Source organism: Astatotilapia calliptera, chromosome 13 (genome assembly GCF_900246225.1).
Source record: "Astatotilapia calliptera chromosome 13, fAstCal1.2, whole genome shotgun sequence".
In the NCBI taxonomy this organism is placed as follows: Eukaryota; Metazoa; Chordata; class Actinopteri; order Cichliformes; family Cichlidae; genus Astatotilapia; species Astatotilapia calliptera.
Genome location: NC_039314.1, coordinates 23940715 through 23962754, shown reverse-complemented (window position 1 = coordinate 23962754; position 22040 = coordinate 23940715). Strand labels below are relative to the sequence as shown.

General features: G+C 42.3%; 1 protein-coding gene across 5 annotated transcripts in view; it reads right to left on the bottom strand.

The window, feature by feature from the left end:
* The window catches only part of wdpcp (WD repeat containing planar cell polarity effector), an 88061-nt gene that overhangs the window by 28651 nt on the left and 37370 nt on the right, over positions 1–22040 (bottom strand). For all 5 annotated transcript variants that reach the window (XM_026189711.1, XM_026189712.1, XM_026189709.1 and 2 more), the window contains 3 exons: positions 17473–17609; positions 13926–14117; positions 4881–5484 (listed from right to left, as the gene is read on the bottom strand). In XM_026189711.1, the coding sequence (XP_026045496.1) occupies positions 4881–5484; positions 13926–14117; positions 17473–17609 (933 nt within the window). The remainder of the gene's footprint in view (positions 1–4880; positions 5485–13925; positions 14118–17472; positions 17610–22040) is intronic.

Below are 22040 nucleotides of genomic sequence, written 5' to 3'. Positions count from 1 at the left end.
GTGATTATTGATCTTTTCCTTTCCATCTATACCCTTAACAGTTTATCCAATTTAGGGTAGCGCGGGTGCTGGAGGCCTATCCCAGCTCATGAATACCAGTCCACCACAGTATTGAATGATACAGTATTTTCATCTTTCTGTGCTACAAAGAGGGAAAATTCTCTTTAGGCTTTAACAGTTGGTGTGATAATGATTCTGTGACCGTGCAGAATAACCTGGAGGAGTTACTTAAGTTAAGTGAGTGTCCAGTGGATCAGTTCTGACTCTGAGGCAGCACTAGATTTGTTAGACCAGCATCGACTCGTCAATCAATTAGAGAGGAAGTGTGTTCAAGCCTTCATGTGTACTTTGTGTCCATCAGTTTCTGTGTGCAAATGCAAAATAAAAGCAAGCTTCTCATCCTTTAACACTGAGCAGAGTGCATGTTAGCATATGTTCAAATAACTTGCCTACATGTTATTGAAATATTTAGCTCTTTAACAGAATGGAAACCTTTTCAGGGTGTAACCAGCCTCTTATGGGGTGTGTCTGTGTGCTACTGCAAACGATATTGTAACATAGAGTGACCTTTACCCTAAGATCATTTGAGGACTGCTCTGATGGACTGTACCTTCTGATCAGTGATGACTGACTGTGCTTTTGTTTGTGCAGACAAGGAACATGTTGAATAATGGAAGAATGGCATTTTGTACCCTTAACCGCAGCAGAGGTGTCTCACTCTGTTTCTTAAAGTTCAAAGCACATATACAGGTGAAGGTGTTGAATGCCAGGGGTAATTATGCTCTATTGTCACTTAATCACGAAGGTACATAATGCAGCAGATGGAGGACTCCCTGGCTCATTCTGATTTGCGTGAGACGAGTTGGTACAGGACCATGTTCTGACAGTAGTTTCACCTCACTTCTGAACTAGCCTTTTTCACATGCATGCAACATTTAACACTCTGCTGTATATGTATTAAAGTGTATATATTTACCAAAATTTCTGGACATGGCTAGTGGCATAATAGGTGATCACTGACAGCAGTACTGTCAATGGGCCATGCTGCAGGCAGGCAAGAAAAACTCACTACTGATTCTAGTCTAATTAGTATCTGTAGGGCGGGGGGGTGGTATGAGCAATTAAAATGACAAGCTGGCAATTAGCAAACCACCAAATCCCCTAAAGAGTGGGCTAATGTGGCTAATACATCAGCTAAGTTGCTTGTGTGTGATTTTTGGGTACTGTATGTGTTTAACTGCATGTATGAGTCCAGGAGTTGGGCGCTGACATCTGCTCTAAGCTGACACAGACAATGGATCACACCTGTCCACACTGACTTATTTGACTGTGCACAAACAACACTGAGCAGGACAAGATCAGCACCAGCATGGAGAAACACAGAATGTAGCATAAACATGACTAAAAATATGAAAGACCTTGGTCTAAAACATAAAAAACCAAAACGTGTTAACTTGGAACTATTATGTCACATAAACTCATTAGCTACTGAACTTCACATTAGCACAATAATCTAAATCATCCAATCATATGGCAGCAAGTCAATTAATTTAGGCATTAGGAAGATTTGAAAAAAAGTTGCCTGGTCTGTTGAGTCTAGATTTCTATTGCAATATTTAGATGGTAGGGTCACACTGGCTTGAGTCAAACGTCAGTTTGATGTTGTTGGTGGTGTAAAGGTGTGGGGGGATATTTCCTTGGCAGACTTTGGCTCCTTAGTACCAATCTAGGGGTTTCACCCAGGCACAGTATTAGGCAAATGTGGATATTATTTTTAGAAGTGAGTATTAAGTAAAGCTACTGGAGTACCTACTCAAGTTAGTACTTCTGGCCACAGATGGCTCCATCCTCATTAATCAATGCTGGGTACTGGCAGTAGGAGTGCACTGGCTTATGAGTGGGCTTGTGTTTCATCTCTGGTTTGGTGTCAGTTGAATATAATAACCACCACACTGTGGAAACACATGCAGAACTGAGGACAATGGGACCCATATAAAACGTCTATGATAGGCTATGCTTCAAGTTTTAATCAGTTTTAAGATCAACTTTTTGTCTCCAAAAACAAGTCAAAGAGCCCATTCTCTCTGGGAAGACAATGATGAAGTAGCTATTGGTCACACACATGAAACGTGCCACAAATCCTTGAGCAACAAATACAAAAACAAAAGGAAAAAATCTAGCATGTGAAGTAATGTATCTGGTTCCTCTCACACCTCTGCACAGGTGGCTAATAACGGTGTGCAGTGGGTAAATCACTGGAAACGAGTGGGGATTTCTGATGTTGCGATCAAACATGTAATTTTGACAGACCATAAACCCATCTTAGAAATGATGGATAACTCTGCTCACTAATTTTGACAAACAATATATGCCAGGCTAGATGAGTATGAACCCTGCTCGCGCAGCAGATCAACAAACTCACTTCCAAGTTACCTTGATGACCTAGTGAATTTTTTTATTGCCAATGAAAGAAGCATTAGCTTGGGTTCATTCTCCACACACAGTTACATCATTGTCCTTTAATATTTCCCTGTTTTCCCATCTGTACAAAAAAAAAGAAATTGCTATTTTTTTCTTGGGTGCTGTGCAGCACATTCCCCAGTCTGCCCCTCCACAGCCTGTACCAGTGCAGGCCCAGCCATGGCCAACGTGTGCCCAGATGAGATAACTCGGTGCAGGCAGGGGGGGGGGGGTGGGAGGGGGCACCAGGGAGAGCTGCCTCCTATGGAAAAGAGAGAACTTGGAGCTTGGCCAAGTCTTTCTTCCTAACCGCCTCACGACTCACTCCTTCTGTCATGTAGCGGGCCTTATGAAACAAGTCAATACAGAGAAGAAGCAAACAAATGAGTTGGAGTGAAAGTCTGTGTGTGTGTGTGTGTGTGTGTGTGTGTGTGTGTGTGTGTGTGTGTGTGTGTGTGTGTGTACGAACAGAAGCACAGAAATAGAAGAATACACACATGTGTGAAGGGGGGGGAGAATTATCATGGAGAAAAGACGTGCAGTGACTTTCTTCATCAAATACTTGGCAGACGATCAGAGGAGCGGAAGCTATTGTTGGAAGACACCCTCCTCTTTCCCTGTGCACACAGGCAAACACAGTCAAACACACACACACCCCTCAAACACACATTTCAAATGCACACTTCTACTACCTTCCTCCCTCCACCCTCACTCTCCTGCTTTCAAACTTCGGTAGAGAGTTGCGTGCCACTGTCACATCTTCTTTCCAAAGTCACAATTAAAGATGCTGAATACGTGAGTGTGCTTCGGAGGGTGAGGTGGCTGCTTCGTAAAAATTTTGATTGGCAAACTTTATCTGGGGACCCCGAGGGACTTTGCAGCCACTGTAAACGATTTATCGGAAAAATGCATCCCAGAATGCTCCTCGGGGGCTCGTGCCCCGGGGCGATTATTGAATGACCTCTGAGAGCGTGACTCCCGCTAACCTTCCCGCCTGTCAACAAATTAACTTCCTTCAGGAGTGGAAAGGTACTGGGACGACCAGCTTGACAGCACTATTCACACAGGCGGGTTCAGACACAGCTTCAGATCCAAAACAGAGCAAGAGTATCTGAAGGGAGGAAGGCACCTTCATTAGGAAAGGGAGTGAAGTGTTTTCTACTTGGAACTGTGTAATGTAAAATTTCAACAAATGTGAGGGAACTTATTCTTGGCAGAAGGAGTAAGAAATACAAAGAACTCAAAACAGGAAAACAGGTAAAACAGGAAAAATGGATCTCATTATCCATCTGTTTTATGTTTATTCCAAGTGGCAACCTCCAGGGCTGAAAAGCAGGTCAAATGTCAAAAACTGCAATTGCCTGAGTGACCACTTGAGGCTAACTTGCAAAAAAAAAAAAAAAAAAAAAAGTTAATCTCCATGAATTAGAAGTTAAAATATTGAACTTTACAAAGTTCAGAAAAGGTTTTGGAGTCCTTACAGCACACTTGTTGAGGCCTCAGTTGCAAGACTATAAGAACAGTTTGCAGCACATTGGCAACCTTGGCCAGGGCAAAATGTGCATTCCTCAACTGGTTACTGGAGAGCATTGGGTGAAATTAACTGCAAGGAGAAACAGGGTGTTGTACCAGGAATCTCCCTGTGATTGCTTTTGCTATGGTCAACCGTACCTTGAATGGAAGTCTCCGGGCTTGTCTGCAAATACTCAAACTCACACTATGTTTGCTTTCAAAATGAAAGTTGTGCTTTACCCCTGCAACCATATAAAAAGTGCAACTTCTACTTTGAAGGCAAACAGTCTCCATTTCCAGGTTGCGTTGCACTCTTCAGTTCCATGACAGCTGAACATAGCTTTGTTGCCAGCTGTTTGCAGGCAAGTTGGCATCTTCTATGCAATCTATAGGTGACTACAGCAACTTACTACTCACCAGCTGATCAGGGAACCCACTTTTCTCCCTAGCAACCAGTGATTACCACGAGGGTCATTAACCAGTTTCTAGGCCTCCAAAACGGAGGCCTTAAACTTTAGACTTAGGTTTACGGTCAGTAGCATGGCCACTTCGAGGAGGTTGAACCTTACTAGATGCCTCCTCTAATCAGTTTTTCTGGTGTTGGTTTGTTTTGGAGCATTTGTATAGCAATTATCTGAAGCTTATGTCTTTTTATGCCATTAATTGTCCTAACATCCAAGAAGAATTTTAGTGCATGAGATTCTGCTATTTAATTTATGTGTTAAGTTAGCACGAGTTAGCCAATATCCATGGTTTGTAGATTTATCAAACAGTCTCAGCACACTAGCAATATGCATCTTTTATATAGCCCTTGTTTTTTTCCTATACAAGATTGTGGTGATTGACAATAACAAAACATTCCTCATAATTTCAGAAGACCATTTTTTGTCCAATGTTATTTTACCTACCTAGTCTAAATCTCAAAGCTGCCAGTGGTCCACCATGAAAAGAAAGTGCGAGCATATCTGTCCCCTCTGGGCCTCCATCCAAGCCAGTCGCCCATTGCAGTCCTGCCAGGCCTCCAGAACAGCGCAGGTGCTGAGCTAGTCTTAACGTGGGAGCTGAAGCTACCTCCTCTGATATGAGCGCCATATTTACAGGTGCCAAGCCCACATCAAAGCACATCAGCTCCTCCTGTCCTCCCCCTACCATGACAACAGCCCCAGCAGGGTGCCAGGCGAGGAGGGTGGCCGGCACGGGGCATGAGGCTAGGAAAGAGATCCCGCGTCGTTGGTCGTACAGGACTAAGGAGGAGTCACTTAAGCCAAGAAGCAGAGTGGTCTCAGAGGGGTGACGCGAGCAGGAGACTGGGTGAGATGACAGCGGGATTCGGGTGACTGAAAGGCGGTGCAGGCGTCCTCGTGCACATTCATACACACAGGTATCAGCCCAGGACTCCTCTCTGAATCCCTGAGGCCCTGCAGGTAACTCCACTGTTAGGACCTGGTAGGGCTGGAGCAGGCTGAAGCGGCAGTCCAGAGGGTTGCCTTCAGTGTGGACTGAGCTTAGGACCTGAAGGAGAAAAAAGTTAGAGAGGACAAGGGAACAGCTTCAGAAATAATGGCATGAAGAGAAATTTCGAAGTTGAAGAAAAATGATCTTGTAATCTTGTTTTGCACGGCTATATCCTGGCATGTAATGTTTCCACAGGAAATTGAAGCATGTGTGAAGGATCGTGGTACGCCTGTCTACAGACATCCCCGGTGGAGGCTTCACAGTTTGGTCTGGCAAATTCCTTTCTGAGATGGAATCTATATATGAAAATTAAGTACACATATTCACAGAGGATGATTTGTAATAATAATTTGCTTGACCCAAGATGCCTCATTTGCTGTTCAAACTTTCTGTTTACAAGAGGGAGCCAATCAGAAGACAACTGGATTTAAATCAGCACATTTCAGACCGGACATGAACTGTAGGGGGCCACCAAGGCCCAGTATGAGGAGAGGATTATTTTAAACAGTGAATCAAGCACAGCTACTGTAATAAAGGGCAAGAAGAGCAATGTGGAGTTTGAAATCAACATAGTCCTCCTTCCTGATACAGGCATGCCAGCATGCTGAAACAAGATTTGAAGGATGATGTCTTCTCTCAGTGTCGAGGAACAAAAACATTACTGTAAACTTTAGGGGAAGAGGACTGCATCTACTGTAGATCAAGTGTATTTTAAAAAATGTTTTTATTAGTCTGTATTCATCATCAAAGATCTTTTAATTTTTGTTGCTGTTTTAACATGCTCTTCAACTTGAAACCTGTTTTGTGCTGCAACTGTTATTGAACTAACCTGTTTTGGAATAAAACGGCAGAGACAAAGACAGAACACGTGAGAGAAAGACAGAAATGAGTCATGCCGTGGCAGCAGCCCCAAACCCCCTGGAGATGGAAGAAATGGAGCCTTCCATATTGCTCATAAACACCCAGCTGTCAATCAAGACAGCTAATGATAAGAGCTCTATTTTAACTCAAGGTCAACAACATCTTCTCCCTAAGCATGCCATGGCTTGGCACATAATGATAAACAACCTCCTCTGTTTACCTGTGTGAGGAGCCAAGAGCTCAGCAATAGACATGGCAAATGACAAGAAAAGGAGCCCTTTTCACTGGATACATGAAGAAATCTTGAATTTTTTTGACCAGTGGTCAAATGCAAAATGTAGATTATTTCTGCCTGGCCTACAACCAGTTTGCGTGGGTACAATGGTCCTGCTATGCAAACAAGCACTGACATTGAGGGAGACAGGCCGTGTCACGGGTGGTAGTGTCGATAAACACCCACAAGAAACCTGGAACAGTACGTGGATGACAGGAGAACACAGGCTGTACTAAACATCAGTCCAACAGTTACACAGTCACTAAAAGAGCTTTTTAGGAAGGATTTCACCTTACCAAAGCCTCTATCAGAGCCCTGCATTGACCGTGGCAGCTTTGGCTAAATGAGCCCATTTCTTTTCGCCGTGTAGACAGAAAGAAGGATCGGCTGCCTGCCTGCCTTCCTTTCCTTTTGCAAAGCTGCTCGGCCCAGTTTTTTGGCAGGCATTGCCAAAAAGGGACTTAGAGGGAGGAAGGCAGGTTTTTTTTTGCCTGCCCATGGTCTACAGCAGGAGAGAAGCAGATGACTGTCCTCCTGAAAGCTTTTTTTCCTCCCTATAATCCCCCAGAGCTAGCTCCTGCTGCACCCCAGGGGGTGGGTGCTGCGTGTGAATGTGTGTGTTTATTTGAAGCAGCAGGGTAGAGGGGCTCAATTCATGTAAAAGGTGGTGTATCCTGGGGCTGGTGCAGTTCTCTGGATAGCTTAATTTCTGCAAAGTGACACATGCGTGAAAATAAACTAGCACACAAATGCATAGCAGGTGAGGGTCCATCGTATTCACCCTACAGAACGCTGGACTCATAAGACCTACCTCAGTGCCAAAAACCGTGACACCCCCCACCCTTCAACTACATCGCATCCTTTCAGCTTTTCATCGCATGCCCGGCTTGCTAGTGCCCGCTGCCTGCTGTGAGCCTGCATGCCACCATGGCACCATCGGGGGGCTGAGGTGCAGCTGACTCAGCTCCGTTTCACCTGACAGATGACCCTCCAAGAACAGGGATCAGAGGGCAGAGGCAGCTAAAGTTCTGAGCCAACAAATAAATACTACATGGGCGGATTCAACCTGCAGCAGCCACTATTTACATTTTTAAAAATGTACAATGTGCACAAAAAACATGTATGACGTGAGAAAATAACAGCATGTTCAACCCAAGTTGGGATATTCATAACACAGCTGATGATAATTGCTTTATTACACTCTCAGCCCCTCTATAAATATTTCTGACCAACATTATTCACAGTTTAAATATTAAACCAGCTTTAGCACCATTGCACATAATATTCATCATCTAATCCTGCTCTGTGGCACATTTAATTCAGAATTGGTATCAAGAAAGTAAAAGAAAAAGATTAAAGTCACTAGAAAAGTGGATTATGGAAGTCAGAATCCAGGCTACTGAACTGACTAGTGTTTCAATAGAGACAGTGGCTGTGAAAATTCCCTGAGTCTATCAATCCATGAGGCTGCAGGTCATAATCCCATAACCCCCCCTCACCAATGAAAATATTTAAGTTATTTAAGACAGCAGTCCCCAACCTTTTTTGCACCATGGACCAGTTTATGTCCGACAATATTTTCCATGCACTGCCCTTTAAGGTGTTGCGGATAAATACAACAAAATAAAACCAGTAATTGTACCAAAAAAAAGAAGATTTATTTATAACACACGGGAAAAGACCCAGGGAAACCGAGTTAGCGATTAAAACGATAAAAAAAATAACACTAAAAACCGTTAGAAACCCTGAAAACCATGAATTTCACTCCCAAGCCTCAACTCTCGTGGCCCAGTACCAAATGACTCACAGACTGGTACCAGTCCGTGGCCCGGGGGTTGGGGACTGCTGTTTTAAGAAGTTCAAAAACACAAAGATCAAGAAGAAGTGGCAATCCTGAACAGTTGACTGCTGAAGTGAGCAGATGATGGCTCCGTTAAACTGTAGGAGGTGATTAGCTGCCGCAGTGTGAGCCCACTAGGGGAATAGTGGGCTCACAAAGATGCTCTGACTTTAGGTTTATCACACAATCACGCTCTCTCTATTTGAGTGGTCTCATCCATTTTCCCCAATCTTAATGTGATGCATATGCTACGACCTCAAACCAGTTGGACACCTCAAGGAGATTTTTGACTGATTTGTTGAGAGTGCATTATTGGTACATTCATCAAAACATTAAGGGGGTAGCATCTCTTGGAAGAGTGGTCTTCCATCCCTCCAGTACTGTGTTTGGTTATATATCTGTCACTCTTTTGTATTTCATATAGTTACAATGAATATTCTCATGGAGTGCCGTCAATTCACCATTTCACTTTTTTATGCATTGACCTGTGTATTTAAATATGTTGTATTTACTGGCCTTAAGTATAATAGTGCCTCAAATATTTTAGTGGATGCATTTGATAGTGCTAAAAGCGACATTCAGTGCCAGAAGCACCCACACTCCAGGTAATCTTTAAGTCGAAGGTACGCCTCATATTCCATCATCTGGACTGAGCAAAGTCAAGCAAAATGTCCCTGAAGGCAACACAACTGATTAGGAGATTTAAGAAAATTCAAGACTTGCAGGGTTATGGAGGTTTCTGCCTTTCAGGGCCAAAATATAATCTTGAAATGCTAACATTACTCTAAAGACCAGAAAGGAAGAAAGACAAACGATAAAACTGTTGACCTGCAGTTGGCTGTGTGATCTCTACAATAAGATGTAGGTGATGTGTTACTCTTTAGATTTTAAACAGACTTAGCATAGCACAGTAAATATTTACAAATCACTGGGACTTCATCATTTACAAAGCCAAATCTTTTTCACCTCTTTTAACAAGCTGCCCTTAAACAACAATCGACCTGTAAAAAAGGTGTAGAGATGTGTCGTAATGTGTCCAGAAAAGCAAAGCTTTGTTTGCCTGTGAACTCTTCAGAGTATATTGTGGCATGTGAATGTACAGCATTCCCTGAATCTGGGAGCATAAAATAAAAAATGATGAATCAGGTCAAGAATGAGAGTGAGCAAGTGAGTGAACAGATGTGCAAACAAGAGACAGAGAAAGGGGGATGCAGACAGAAATATGTAGAAAAGATGATGAGAAAGAGTGGAAATGGAAAAGAATAAAGAGAGGAGAAAGATGCAAAGAGAGCAGAGACAAGGAGAGAGGGAGACAGACACAGAGAGAGAAAGAAAGACTTCTAGTAAGTAGCTTTCTCCTGGTTATTGGTTTCAGTGACTGGTCAAAACTATTCTTCTCCATTCTTCTCCTCTCTCTCTCTCACCGGCACCTTTTTTCCCCCTCCATGGCGTGAAAGATAAAGCGGACGGGCCCAACTGTGTGGCTGGCCCTTGTTCACAGCAGTGGCCTTTTGAAGCCAATTTTCCAGCTCACGGAGCAGAGAAAGACAGGGAGAGACGGATAGAGAGAGACGGAGGGACTTGGAGGAGAGTCGAGGGATGAGGGGTGTTTGGGGAGGCGGAGGGGGGGATAGCTGGGTGGGACTGGGGAAGTTTTAGGTATGTGATTTGGGGTTAGAGTTGAAGTACTGATGTGAGAAAATGCACAGGCACAGCGGGATTACGAACCAAAATATTCCTCATACCTTCCCCGGCTGAAAATAACGGAGGGAATATCGTTCACTGGACGCAAAACTGTACCAGCAGTGCTCCCAGTGTGATGTTTAAAAAGCAGCGGAGCTTGGGGGTAAATCGACACTTTGGATTCAGCACCAGACCCTTTCATGGTACAAATTATTTTGCAGTGCATTTCTGAAACGTGCTTTAATTCTTCATATTAAGACTGCAGCTTTTAATTTTTAAGGAGCAAGTCTTGCCAGCAATCTTGCTTCAAAAGCACCCTTACTCTTCATCACAGTGTTCTTGAAGTGAAGAATAAATAAAATATAGATTAGAAATTATTTCATTTCTATGAATTTTTTTTTTTTTGCTCTACTCTTAAGTCAAAAAATAATTAAAAGACAGCACAAATCAACAAACAAATGCAGATCAAACAACTACAGACTGTTTGGTGACAGATAACAGGATAGACATACAGTTAAAAAAAAAGTGTTTGGAAATAATCGGGGAAAAAAAGCAAAAGCAAACAAAACATTCATCTCACTTCATTTAAGATTATTCAATTCCAGGAAATGGCTGATTTATGTGTTTGTTTGGAGGGGGAGGGTGTATAAAGTATGAAGGAAGGATCATTAAAAATGTTAACTGGCTCCTGCATAAAAACCAACTGTGTATGTTTTCCTCTCTTTACCCCCCCACGTTCCGTGGCTCCACTTATCAGCATGAGGAGGGAGGAGGTGGTGAGGGGGGTATACGAATTAAGACCACATAGGGAAAGAAATCAGACTTTTTTAAATGCCGAGACTGGCTAGAAAATTGGCTTAGTGCGGCAGATAGCGAACTGAACAAAAGGAACATATATATGAGCTTGAAGTGATTGAAGTAGCTGGCGTCGCCCGATGTGTGCCCAGCATTTGATTCCCGCTACGGCTCTTACATAAACTGCTCGCTTAATTTCACACCGCGCATCTGAAAAATGACAACAAACGCTTTCATTAGAGAGCGATGGCGCAGCCCCATGAAGAGACTTTAATGTTCTTGAAGCGAGGAGGAAGGAAGGAGGAGAAGGATGAGAGGGGGGGGGTGTTGAAGGAGACACAGACTAAACTAGGTGAAGGAGTGTGATAAATGTGGCGAGCATTCCAAAAACAAGAAGAAAAACCAGCAAACAGCATCTGCTTTGATTATTTCAATATTCATGTACACCCCCCCCCCACACACACACCTCCAATTCCTCCCTCTTTCTCTGCTGCGTGAATTTGTTTTCCTAGCGTGCGATTGGTAACGCTCATTTTTCCTCCTTCTCCCTTCTCTCTTTGGTGTGGCGAATATTTTGCATATGCTTACTGAGGTACACGTACCGGGGTTAGAGTTAAGCCCGGTTTGGTAATTTGGGATCTTTCATCTGCTTTCGGCACGAGGCCAATCCTACACTGACACAGAATCGGGTCATGGGTAGGGTTTTTGCCACAGGGCACGAGGATGTGCGTTTCAGCCTGTGCGTGAATGTGTGGGCGTTCTCCTTCACGCTGTACCACAGCTTAGCTCTCTTGCTTTTTTCATATGGTGATGCATGAAGGTGCAACACAGAGGTACCACCCTTGAGGTGACTAACACACCATCCCCAATCCCATCCAGAATAACACAGGTCTCTCCTCAAATTCAGCAGCTTTGTTGCCCCTTTTTCCCTCGCTGGTGTCTGGTGAGTGTGTCTGCAAGCTTCCCTGTGTGTGAAACTACAAAAATATATGGGATGACTTTGTGTTACTGATACTGAGAGCTTCAAATAAAGACTGAAAAGTATTTTATAAGTATTTACTATATTTCATTATGTGTTCATGTTACTAAAATTCAACTTAGCCTTCCTCTAAAAATTCCTAGTTCAATAATGAGAGCATCCATCCTTGCCAAATCATCAGCTACCATTATACAAAATCTACTGTGAACACTTAGGAAGTATGAGGATTTCTGCACTGATTAATTAATCTTCATCTCAGTCATGAACAGATGGACTTAATAATCAATCACACTTTAGGCTTTAAGAAAACATGAATGTCTTTGCAACTTATTTCAAAGCTACTTGTAGTCAGGTAATTTAACTAAGAAGTTAAGGTAAAAGACATATGTGGTTTGTAGAGGTGAACAGATTCTTTTATAGAGAGATTCTAGGTGCAGCTAATCGGTGGCAGGGTGGGGGTCTCAGGATCACATCTCCGATTTGGTTCTGTTGGCTATGTCGACTGATGACTTCCAGCTTAAACCCGATCGGTTTGCTGGTGGTGAAGTGGCGGGGATGACAATTAGCACCTCAAGTCTGAAGCGAGGGAAGGCTGTAGGTGCTCACTGCAGTTTGGGAGCAGTTGTTGCTTCAAGTGGAGGACATTAAGCATCTATTCCTAAGTGGGGGAAGAGTATTGAGGTTTTGCAGACACATGACCACTAACCATGTGATCTTAATTTGTCCACCATTTTGGGCATGTGACAATCATGGTAGGGTCAAATGACTAAGCTCCTAATCACACAGGCCTAGAAACTGGTCAGTGACCCTCTGGCAACCACTGATGATTAGGGAAAAATGTGTACTCCTCAGCCAGTCAGGAAAAATCTCCCTGCAATTTCTTTGGTTGCTATTGCTGCATTTGCCTGTGGTTTGCATGGAAGACTCTGCTTTGTCTACAACCACTTGTATTGTCTTGGCATTGCAAACATTTGTTGGTTTGCATCGCCCTTTCCAAGAAGTCAGCAAATGTTTGCACATATGTAGGTATCCAAAGCAAAGCAAAGCACAGGAAGCCGCTGCAATCTGTTAGCGACCAAAGCAATAAAAACAATGTTTTTCTCAGCACCGTTTGCAACAGCCAGCAACCTCCAGGAAGCACTCGCCAACCAGTTGTGCGATATACATGTCACGCTCATGACCAGTGATTGTATCAGACCCAATATGTTGGACAACTATAGCAAGACTATAGCAGGAGACTGAAATATGGATTGTCTGCAGCAGTGTGGCTGCTGCACCAATCTATTGCAGTGAAGAGAGCTGAGAGAGAAGGTGAAAGTGTAGATTTTCTGGTTGTTCCCACCCTTACATAGGGTCATGTGCTGTGGGCAGTGACTGAAAGATGAGACAGCATATAAAAGCACACACAGCTTTAGATATAGCATCAGGAGCTTGTTCTGTCAGGAGGAACTCAGAATAAAACTGTGACTCCAGGTCAGAAGAAACCAGCTAAATGCCCCGTAGGTGAGGTGGATTGTGAGTGATGTCACTGCTCAAATCCACCAGCCATGTCAACCTCAGTCATCACTTAAGATGCTTGAATTGCTCCACAGGGAGTAGGAGCTTTCTTCCCAAGAAAACGATGGGAGTAATCATTTTCTGCAAATGTATTCACACATAAGTCTGATATACCCGCAGTAACCCCAAAAGCATCCAAGACCAATTCATTAACCCTCTCCAAACCAGTAAAACATTGGAATGAGCAAAGACCATTACCGCTCTGGTTTCCCTGTAGGTAATTGTCTTTCATAGTTTTCATTCCACAACCTTTTCCTCTGTTTTAATGAATACAGGGTTTGTTCGACTGCTTACATGTGGTGTTCATTGGAACCTTTATTAAGGTCTTAAAATCCAAACAAGAGGTTTAAAGTTTTGAGCGGTTTGACTAAACCTTTATCATAGAATTTTGACAAGTTGTACTAGGAAATGCACAGTTGGAAATTCCCTGTGTTTAATGTAGCCATCATAAGTATACCTGTGCTATGCTCTGTGTGTGTGTGTGTGTGTGTGTGTGTGTGTGTGTGTACCTTCAGGCCTTCAGCAGGTGAGCAGCTGATTAGGACAAGGTTATTCCTGTGTGTATCTGTGGGAGTCCAGGGCCATAGCTCCTCACTGGACTCATCCTGGTTCCACCAGCAGAGCGCCACATCCTGGACACTGTTGAGACCTACATGTCTGTGGAGCCTACGACCACACCCGCCCAACTCCACACATACCACCTGGACACAAAAATACAAAACAGTGAAAATGGGCAATTAAAATAGTAGGAAGACAGAGATTCTTGAAGTTAGAACATATTTTATGAAGAATGGGAAAGATATGCGAGCATCTCAGTGTTTCGCTCATTTGGATTCACCTTCCTGGCCTGTTTTAAAACCCGAGGGCTCTGACACTTTCACGGCTGGAGCCCCTGGTGCCTCTGCTGTCCTTCCCCCATCCTGTTTTTGTTGATGTCTAAGGTTGTTTTTTCATCTTCCATTATTAATGTCTGTGTGCGTTTTGTTCTGTCGGGCTTGTTGTTTTAGTGATGTGCATATTTTTTGGGAAGGTCCGCCACGCTCTACGGGCCACAACAAAGAGACGCACAGTAATGAGCTCTCGTGGCGCTTGGGGGGGTGGGCGGGTTACACACATTCACACAGACACACAAATAGACACACATACATAAATATGTGCATGTATGTATACAATCATTGATTTATAAAGTAAACAAACACTCTTGGATAGACACACAAAGTGCAGGTACACACACACAGCCCCATATTCATACAAACCTTTCATATATTCTTTATCTTCAGCCATACTCACTAACACAAGGAACCAGAGTCAATGGCTAATGCGCACACATTAAGAGACACACACACATCCATGACCTCTGTCACTCTGCAGAAGAATGGCTAAAACCTGATAGGTAGAGGGAGGACAGAGGTGAAGGAGGCAAAAGAGAGAGGAATAAATGGTGATAACGAATTTTAAAAAAGCTGATTGTTTGGGTTTGGAGAGAGGGTTAAGAAAGGCAAGTGAGGTGAAAGCTGCTGTCATGCACTATAGCTTCAGGGAAATGAGAATTGAGGAATAAAATAAAAGCATGAATTAATGAATGAGTGAAGGACGAAACAAAAAAGTGCACATGAAGAGGTTAAAAAGAAATCCAGATTAATTAGATCAGTATCAGTAATAGATCAATGAGAGGTTTGTGCCAAAATAAATGTTTGAAACCTAGGAAAAGAGCAGTTGTAACATCAAAATCCCCCTAAAAGGGCATCAGCAGGAATTTGGGAATATGTCTTTAGAAAATCAATTACTAAAAACATGTCTCAACAAAAGAAAATGGTCTAAAAGTCCCAGAACATGCAGAAATTAGTAAATCGACAAGCTGTACTGTATGAGTGGAGCAGATTTGAGAGTCAGTGGTCCATGTCTGCCCTCCTTGCCCCCTCGTGGGGGGGGAAATTTGCTTTGGACACAGAATACGCCTGAAAATGATGGAGCTACATCCGATGATAAAGGGAACAAAGAGTTGCTCCAAACAGCTGAACGGGAGATCACTGACAGATTAGAAATGGAAAAGAAAAAATAAAATCTGAAAATCACTGGGTTAATAACACACTCTATCTCTACCCCCCGTATGTCCCCTCCATCCCTACCCATCTCTTCGCTCTTCTAGGTTTTTTTTTCTGCTGGCGTTTGCTGGTCAGCAATAATCAAAAACCACTTTCTGTGGGCCGGATTAGTTTAGCCCCCCCCTCAACGCCCCCTACTCTCCCTTCTCCAGCTTAGCCCACTGGACCAGTGCGGCGTGTACGCGTGTGCGTGTGTGTTGTAGGGAATGGGCAGCTGGGCATATGTGTACACATGTGTGTACTGGTCGCAGGTTGCATGCATGTATGTGCACATGCATTGACAGAGGTGTGTTGGATGTACAATATGGAGTGGTGGGGGTGATGCGGGGGGGGTGTCTTATCAGGACTGTGCTTCTGGAGACAGACGCACAGCAGCAACGATTGCTTTTACACACACTGACACACACACACACACACACACACACACACACCCCCCCCACACACACACACACACACACACACAGCCCTTAACAAAAGGGCCTGGCAGTAATGTGATAATGCCAGGGTTAGCGGTTAGCCAGCTAGCAAAGGAGGACAGAGTGTAGTTTTGTTTTGTGGGAAGACCCGTCCTACACATAATCAAGCATATTACTAACAGCTAAAAAAAAAAAAAAAAAAACACCTTCAGATCAGAGGGAGCCCAATACACACCTGAATGGAGATTAACAGACAGGAACAGGGAAGTCGCAGAGCCAGAGTCAAACTGGGAACATGTGAGCTATAAAGGCTACATTCTCATGATAATGTATATTGTATTGATGTAATACTAAACTGAACCAGTTGGAGAAATATTTATGACTTTTAATCCATTTCCCACCCTCATTTTCTTGAAGTGTGTCTCTGAAAACAATTTTTCCGTTTGACTGGTCTCATATGTGCTGATTCATGTCATGTGTACAAATGGAATATTTTCCTCTTTCAAAGCATGAAAAGAGCAGTTGGTGGTGGTGTGAATCATTTCATTTTTTACATCACAGACCACAGTTGGAGGCCTACATGGGACTTCAACTGCTTTACTCTAATTGCCTTATTAATTATCATTAGAAACTGTGTTAGGTTTAGGTAGTAAGAGGTTTTTTGTTAGGTTCAGGATATATGTTTATGTTTTATAAACTTCTTAGTTAGGTTTACAGAAACATCTTATTACATCTTATTAATAAACATTTTATTAGTTGCAGGGTGACACAGGTTACAGTCTGGATAAAATACATGCAAAAGACATGAAACATACTTCCCACTGAAATGCATTACATTCAAATTCATTCTAACTTCACAAAAATGAAATAATTTGTGTTCGCGATCATGAACAGATTTCTTTTTTTGTAACCTCTTCACATTTTGCCACAAGGCCGAGCGTTCAACCTCATATTTAAGAAAATGTGATGAGAAAAATATTGGATTAATGGTTTATTATTTACAGCCATTTAAATAAGATTTAATTTTCACATCTTTGTCAAAATCCATAGTGATGGTCTACAGATTACAAAAATCATGCCACCGTCCATATAGATTGAGAACAGACTGGAGGAAACTATTCTTAGTGGACTTTCCAAGCCAGAGTTGGTAATTTATCTAGCTGTCACAGGGAGAAGGTCAATAACAAATCAAGGACCCAGCAGGTTCTGACTGAGCTTCAACATGTTTTTTTTCTTTCCTAGCAGCATTTTCATAGTTATTTTTAATGGCATTTCCTCTCCGGTGTCCACTGAAAGGACATGTAACTGTTTTACTTAATCTCAACAAGAAAAAGTACCCTACCGAATGTGAAACTGATCCAAGAAAACACTCTGGAAGTGTTTCCCAAGCAGCTGGCTACATTGAGTGCACTTTTTCTTTTTGGCCTCCGTTTTATTTTATTTTTTAAACACTTCTCCCTCTCTTTTTGCAATCATCAACCTAAAGACACACATGCTTAAGCACACACATTTCTCCATCAATGCGTTACCTGTACCTTGATTTCAGAGGGTGAGAGTTTGTCTGTTCGCCTGCCAGTCTCTGGGGAGTTCTGGGTCTTTTTGTTCAGGTAGACTGCCGCCACTTGGCTCTGCTCCAGGAAGGACAGCAGAATCAGCCTATCGCTCAGCACCGCTGGCAAAGACATCGTCACACGAAATGTCATCATTCAAAGCAGAACAAAAAAACCCACCACAACTGTGTGTTATTGAGGAGAACCATATTATTAGAGCACAATTACAGCTTTTACTTGTAAACACATGAGAAAAATGTGGAATAATTTAGTAGCAAATCTGCATGTTATGATTCATCAAGTTTTTCTGATTGTAAATCTACAAAGTCTGCAATAGCTTCATTAATATTCATCATTAATCACTGACAGCTGGACACATCAAGTAATAAAGACTGGGCTTTTTATGTGGAAAATATCCAGACCTATCCTGTTAGCTTCCACACTGTTAACTCTGCAACCTGTACAGCGTCCTGGAGATCCTTTCTAAACATTATGCTCTCCTTACACTTTAATGCAGCTTATCACCCTTCATCGGTTTCCATTAGTTTTGAGCATCTGTCTCACATCCCGTCAATAATTCTTCCTTCCTACTCTTTCCTTTTCACCTAGTCTACTCGTTTCCTATCTCCACCTTCCTGCATCCCCCCCTCCTCTGTATCTCTTCCCCTCCTGTCAGTGCACTGGAAGCTCTAAGGCCTTTTTGTGGTAGAAGAACACACTTGATCCTGTTCAACTCTTCAGGAGCTGTATGGAAACGCTGATTAGCAATTAAGCCTCCCTCTCCTTCAAATTAATCTGTTTATGAAACCAATTAAATGGAAAGGGTGGGGGTGTTGTTACACATGCAGGATATCTGCTGCTTTGAGTTGAACGAGTAAGGCTGCACCCCGAGATTCAGAAATCTAACCAGCAATTAATCATGGTATGTGTGTATTTATAAACGTAGGGTATTGGTACGATTACACGTCAAATTATCCTGTTGTGTGAAAATTTCAAATTAATATGCAAATATTCACGTGCGAAGAGAAATGCAGAAAAACTAGCATTTTAAATCAGGTCAACTGAGTCAGGTTGTCCTCATGTTGAAGTTGGATTATAAAGCATTCGTAACTAAAACTGGTTTAAGGCTTAAACCATTAAAAAACAAAACAACAACAAAAAAAAAACCCCCAGCCATTAACGATGCCTTAGCTTTACAAAACAACATTTAATGCAGTAGTAAGCGTCTTTGTAATAGATTATAGACAAATCGAGTTAAATGCAGTTTAGTATTGATCTCGATGGGTGTCTATAAACGGGATTAAGATTAATCCCATTCATTTCCAAATGAAGGAAGGGATGTGAACCCAGGCTGTGGCCCAATCTGGGACCAGGTGGCTGATTTGGCATTAAGAACCAGACCTTCATGACCCACCCATGAACACCCCAGACGCACACACATTTTAGACACATTCAAATCTACCATTGCAGACAAATGCACGGATAGCTACAAATACATTCATACAGACAAGCCTGCAACCACGGTTTATGCATGCATTTCTACACTCAGTAACACATGTAGAAATGCATTCACGCCCACAAGCATACGGCAAAGCTAACACATGGCCCCACGAAACGTACTCAGACAAAATGCACACACACACACACACACACACACACACACACACACACACACACACACACACACACACACACACACACACACACACACAGTCCCCTAAATCCATTTAATGCCATCTCCTCAGCAGCATGTTGACATAAGAGGCCAATGGGCTTAACCAAAGCACATTTAAACAGTGGTAAATGAAACCGGCTATGAAAAAATCACTTAAGGATGCTTAATCGTAGAGCATACGCGCAGCTTGGCCCAGCCACCGGCCAAAGGAAGCTGCTAATACTTTGATGGTGTAAAATGTTTGTAATCTGCAGCTCTTTATGATGCAATCAGAGCTCATGGTAGGAACACTGTCATAACCAGCATTCAGGATGCAAAGTTTAACAAAGGAGTACGAGTGTGCTTTGTTGCTTTGTGAAATAAAAACAGACCTGGATGCAGTTGCTTTAAGTACCAAACCTCACATTTAGCTGAAACCATGCAAATCAAAGGGATTTTCGTTTGCATACAAACACCAAAAAGCTTTTTTTCTCTCCATTTAGAAAGTTGTCCAATACCGTTCAGACAATGAAAATGAATTCTTTGGCATTACGCAGCGGCTTAGAGTTTAATTTAAGATTCGACTACAGCTGCAATATTTAGCCAATTAATTGCTTGGGTAAAAGAAAATGAAGGAAAAGTATTTTCATAATTGTCAAGCAAAATGCCAAATATTGTTTCTCATAATATGAGGATTTCCTGTCTAACACATGACAGAAAATCATACACTTTGGGCTGTAAAAAGCTGGCTGCGGGAAGTTATGGTTTACTTTTCATGCATTAAACAAATAAAACGATGAAGAAAATAATATTCACATTAACTGATGGTGAAAAAAATATCAATATGAGCAGCAATTTAAGTAAGTTTTCAACTTATCTGACATGGCAGTAATTTAGATATATATAAAAAAAATCTAACACACGTTGACCTCACATATGTCCTTACACAACAAGAAAAACCAAAACACACAGACACACGCATATAGGAGTTAAAACTGTAATTGTAAACTGTTTTAGTAACTGTACATTGTAAGCATTAGATGGTGTGATCCACTAAGGCTCTCTACTCTAATTGTCTCAGGCTAATTTAACAAGTGGCAGATGTGAGAACCTCTAACCGACTGCACCACCCTGAAAACACGCACGCACACACACACACACACACACACACACACACACACACACACACACACACACACGCACACAATCCCCGGAACCCACCCTCTCACAACCATTACTCTAATAATTAGTGCCTCTGAGGCTTTGAATGGAGCGCAGCGGGAGATGAGTTAGTGTGTGTGTACCTGTGTATGTGTCTGTGTGTGTAAATGTGAGTGGACATACAGAAAGTGTTTGTTTGTCTATAAGAGGGTAAAAAAATAAGAAATGAAAAATCTGTAATCGCAAATGTATGCATATGGGGACAAGTGTGTGTATGTCTGTATGCCAATTTGTGTGTGTGTGTGTACTATGGGGGCTTTATCAAGTGTCTAGAGACCCCGGGCGGAAGTGGGGAGGGCGGTGTTATGAACAAATAATTGATACAGAAAGAAAGAAATAATTAGCAGATTTGGGCCGGTGTCCACAGCCCTTTATTCTCTCCTGCCAGGTCTGCAGAGCGAGGGAGTGCAGCGCGAGGGGGGCGGTACTCCCTGGAGGAACGCGCGATGGAGGGAAAAACACTGATGGATGCTCTTAAGGGAAGGCCCCTGGACACACACAGCACAAAAGGATTTGCCCGCAATTAGCTAGCAGAGTCGCCTTGCTCACCTGTGGCACCTGTTATGTGTGTCTGAGTTGGCGCGTGTGGCGCGAGAGAGTGTTTGCGTGACAGAGTGGCGAGGAAAGGGTAGACGGTAGATGCATGTGGGGTGAGCAGGTGTAACTGCGGCGTCTATGCCGCCGCTGTAAGAGAAAGTGCGAGGTATAGACGTCATTGTGGTTTTTATAAAACTGAACATTTAAATGCTAATGCGTTCGCATTTGTTTGCTTGTTTGTTTGTTGCTGTGGGCAGAGAGAGGTTGTTTGTGTTTGTGTCCGTAAATCTGCTTAAAGCTCAATGAACCTCTGGAATATTTAAATCACCTAAAAAACAGAATTTCTTTCAGTAAATTCAAAAATAAAAACAATACACCAGAAAGCCCTTTGTTTACACTATAATGGGCATGCCGGTTGCAACAGCACTAATTAACATCAGCAGCACCAAAGTAACCAATACGACAGTCAAAAATGTCTTATGATGTTAATTGTACACTAAAGGCTCCCTGAATGTCTTGGACCAGCTGATCAGGGCTGTCAAACCCAGTAGCACTTAGGGCCACTAATTAAGGGCCACAAATATATAGCATTGAAACACTTTAATTTAATGTAAAATGCATGTTCCACATAGCCTAAAGACCTTCAGTCAATACAAACGCTGCTCATCTTTCATACCGTTTGGTCAAGCAAAGAAATTTCTTATTATACCTTTACAATAAAGCATATAACATACATCAAACTGTACTTGCTTTAAATGCCTGAAACATAAAGCTACAATCACTGGACTTTAAAAAACAAATAAGTGTCAAACTCATTTTAGTTTGACAGCCACATGAGACCAGTAAGATTATTCACTTCTAAGCTATAATAAAAAAGAAACTTCTCCAAATTGCTCCCCTTTAATTTAGTGTAATTTAATGTTCAATATACCATCCATTTATAATACTAATGAGCCTGAGAGTCTTAAGAAAATGAAGTGTAATTTCAGCAATACACCAGTAAGTCTGGGGCTTACACTTCAAGAAAAAAATGTGTTACAGATTACTCTATTTTAAGTCATCCTAGTTTTACAACGGTGCCATCGTACAAAAAACACAAACAAAAGGAAACATTAAGCTACTTAACTCATTTTCTACGGTG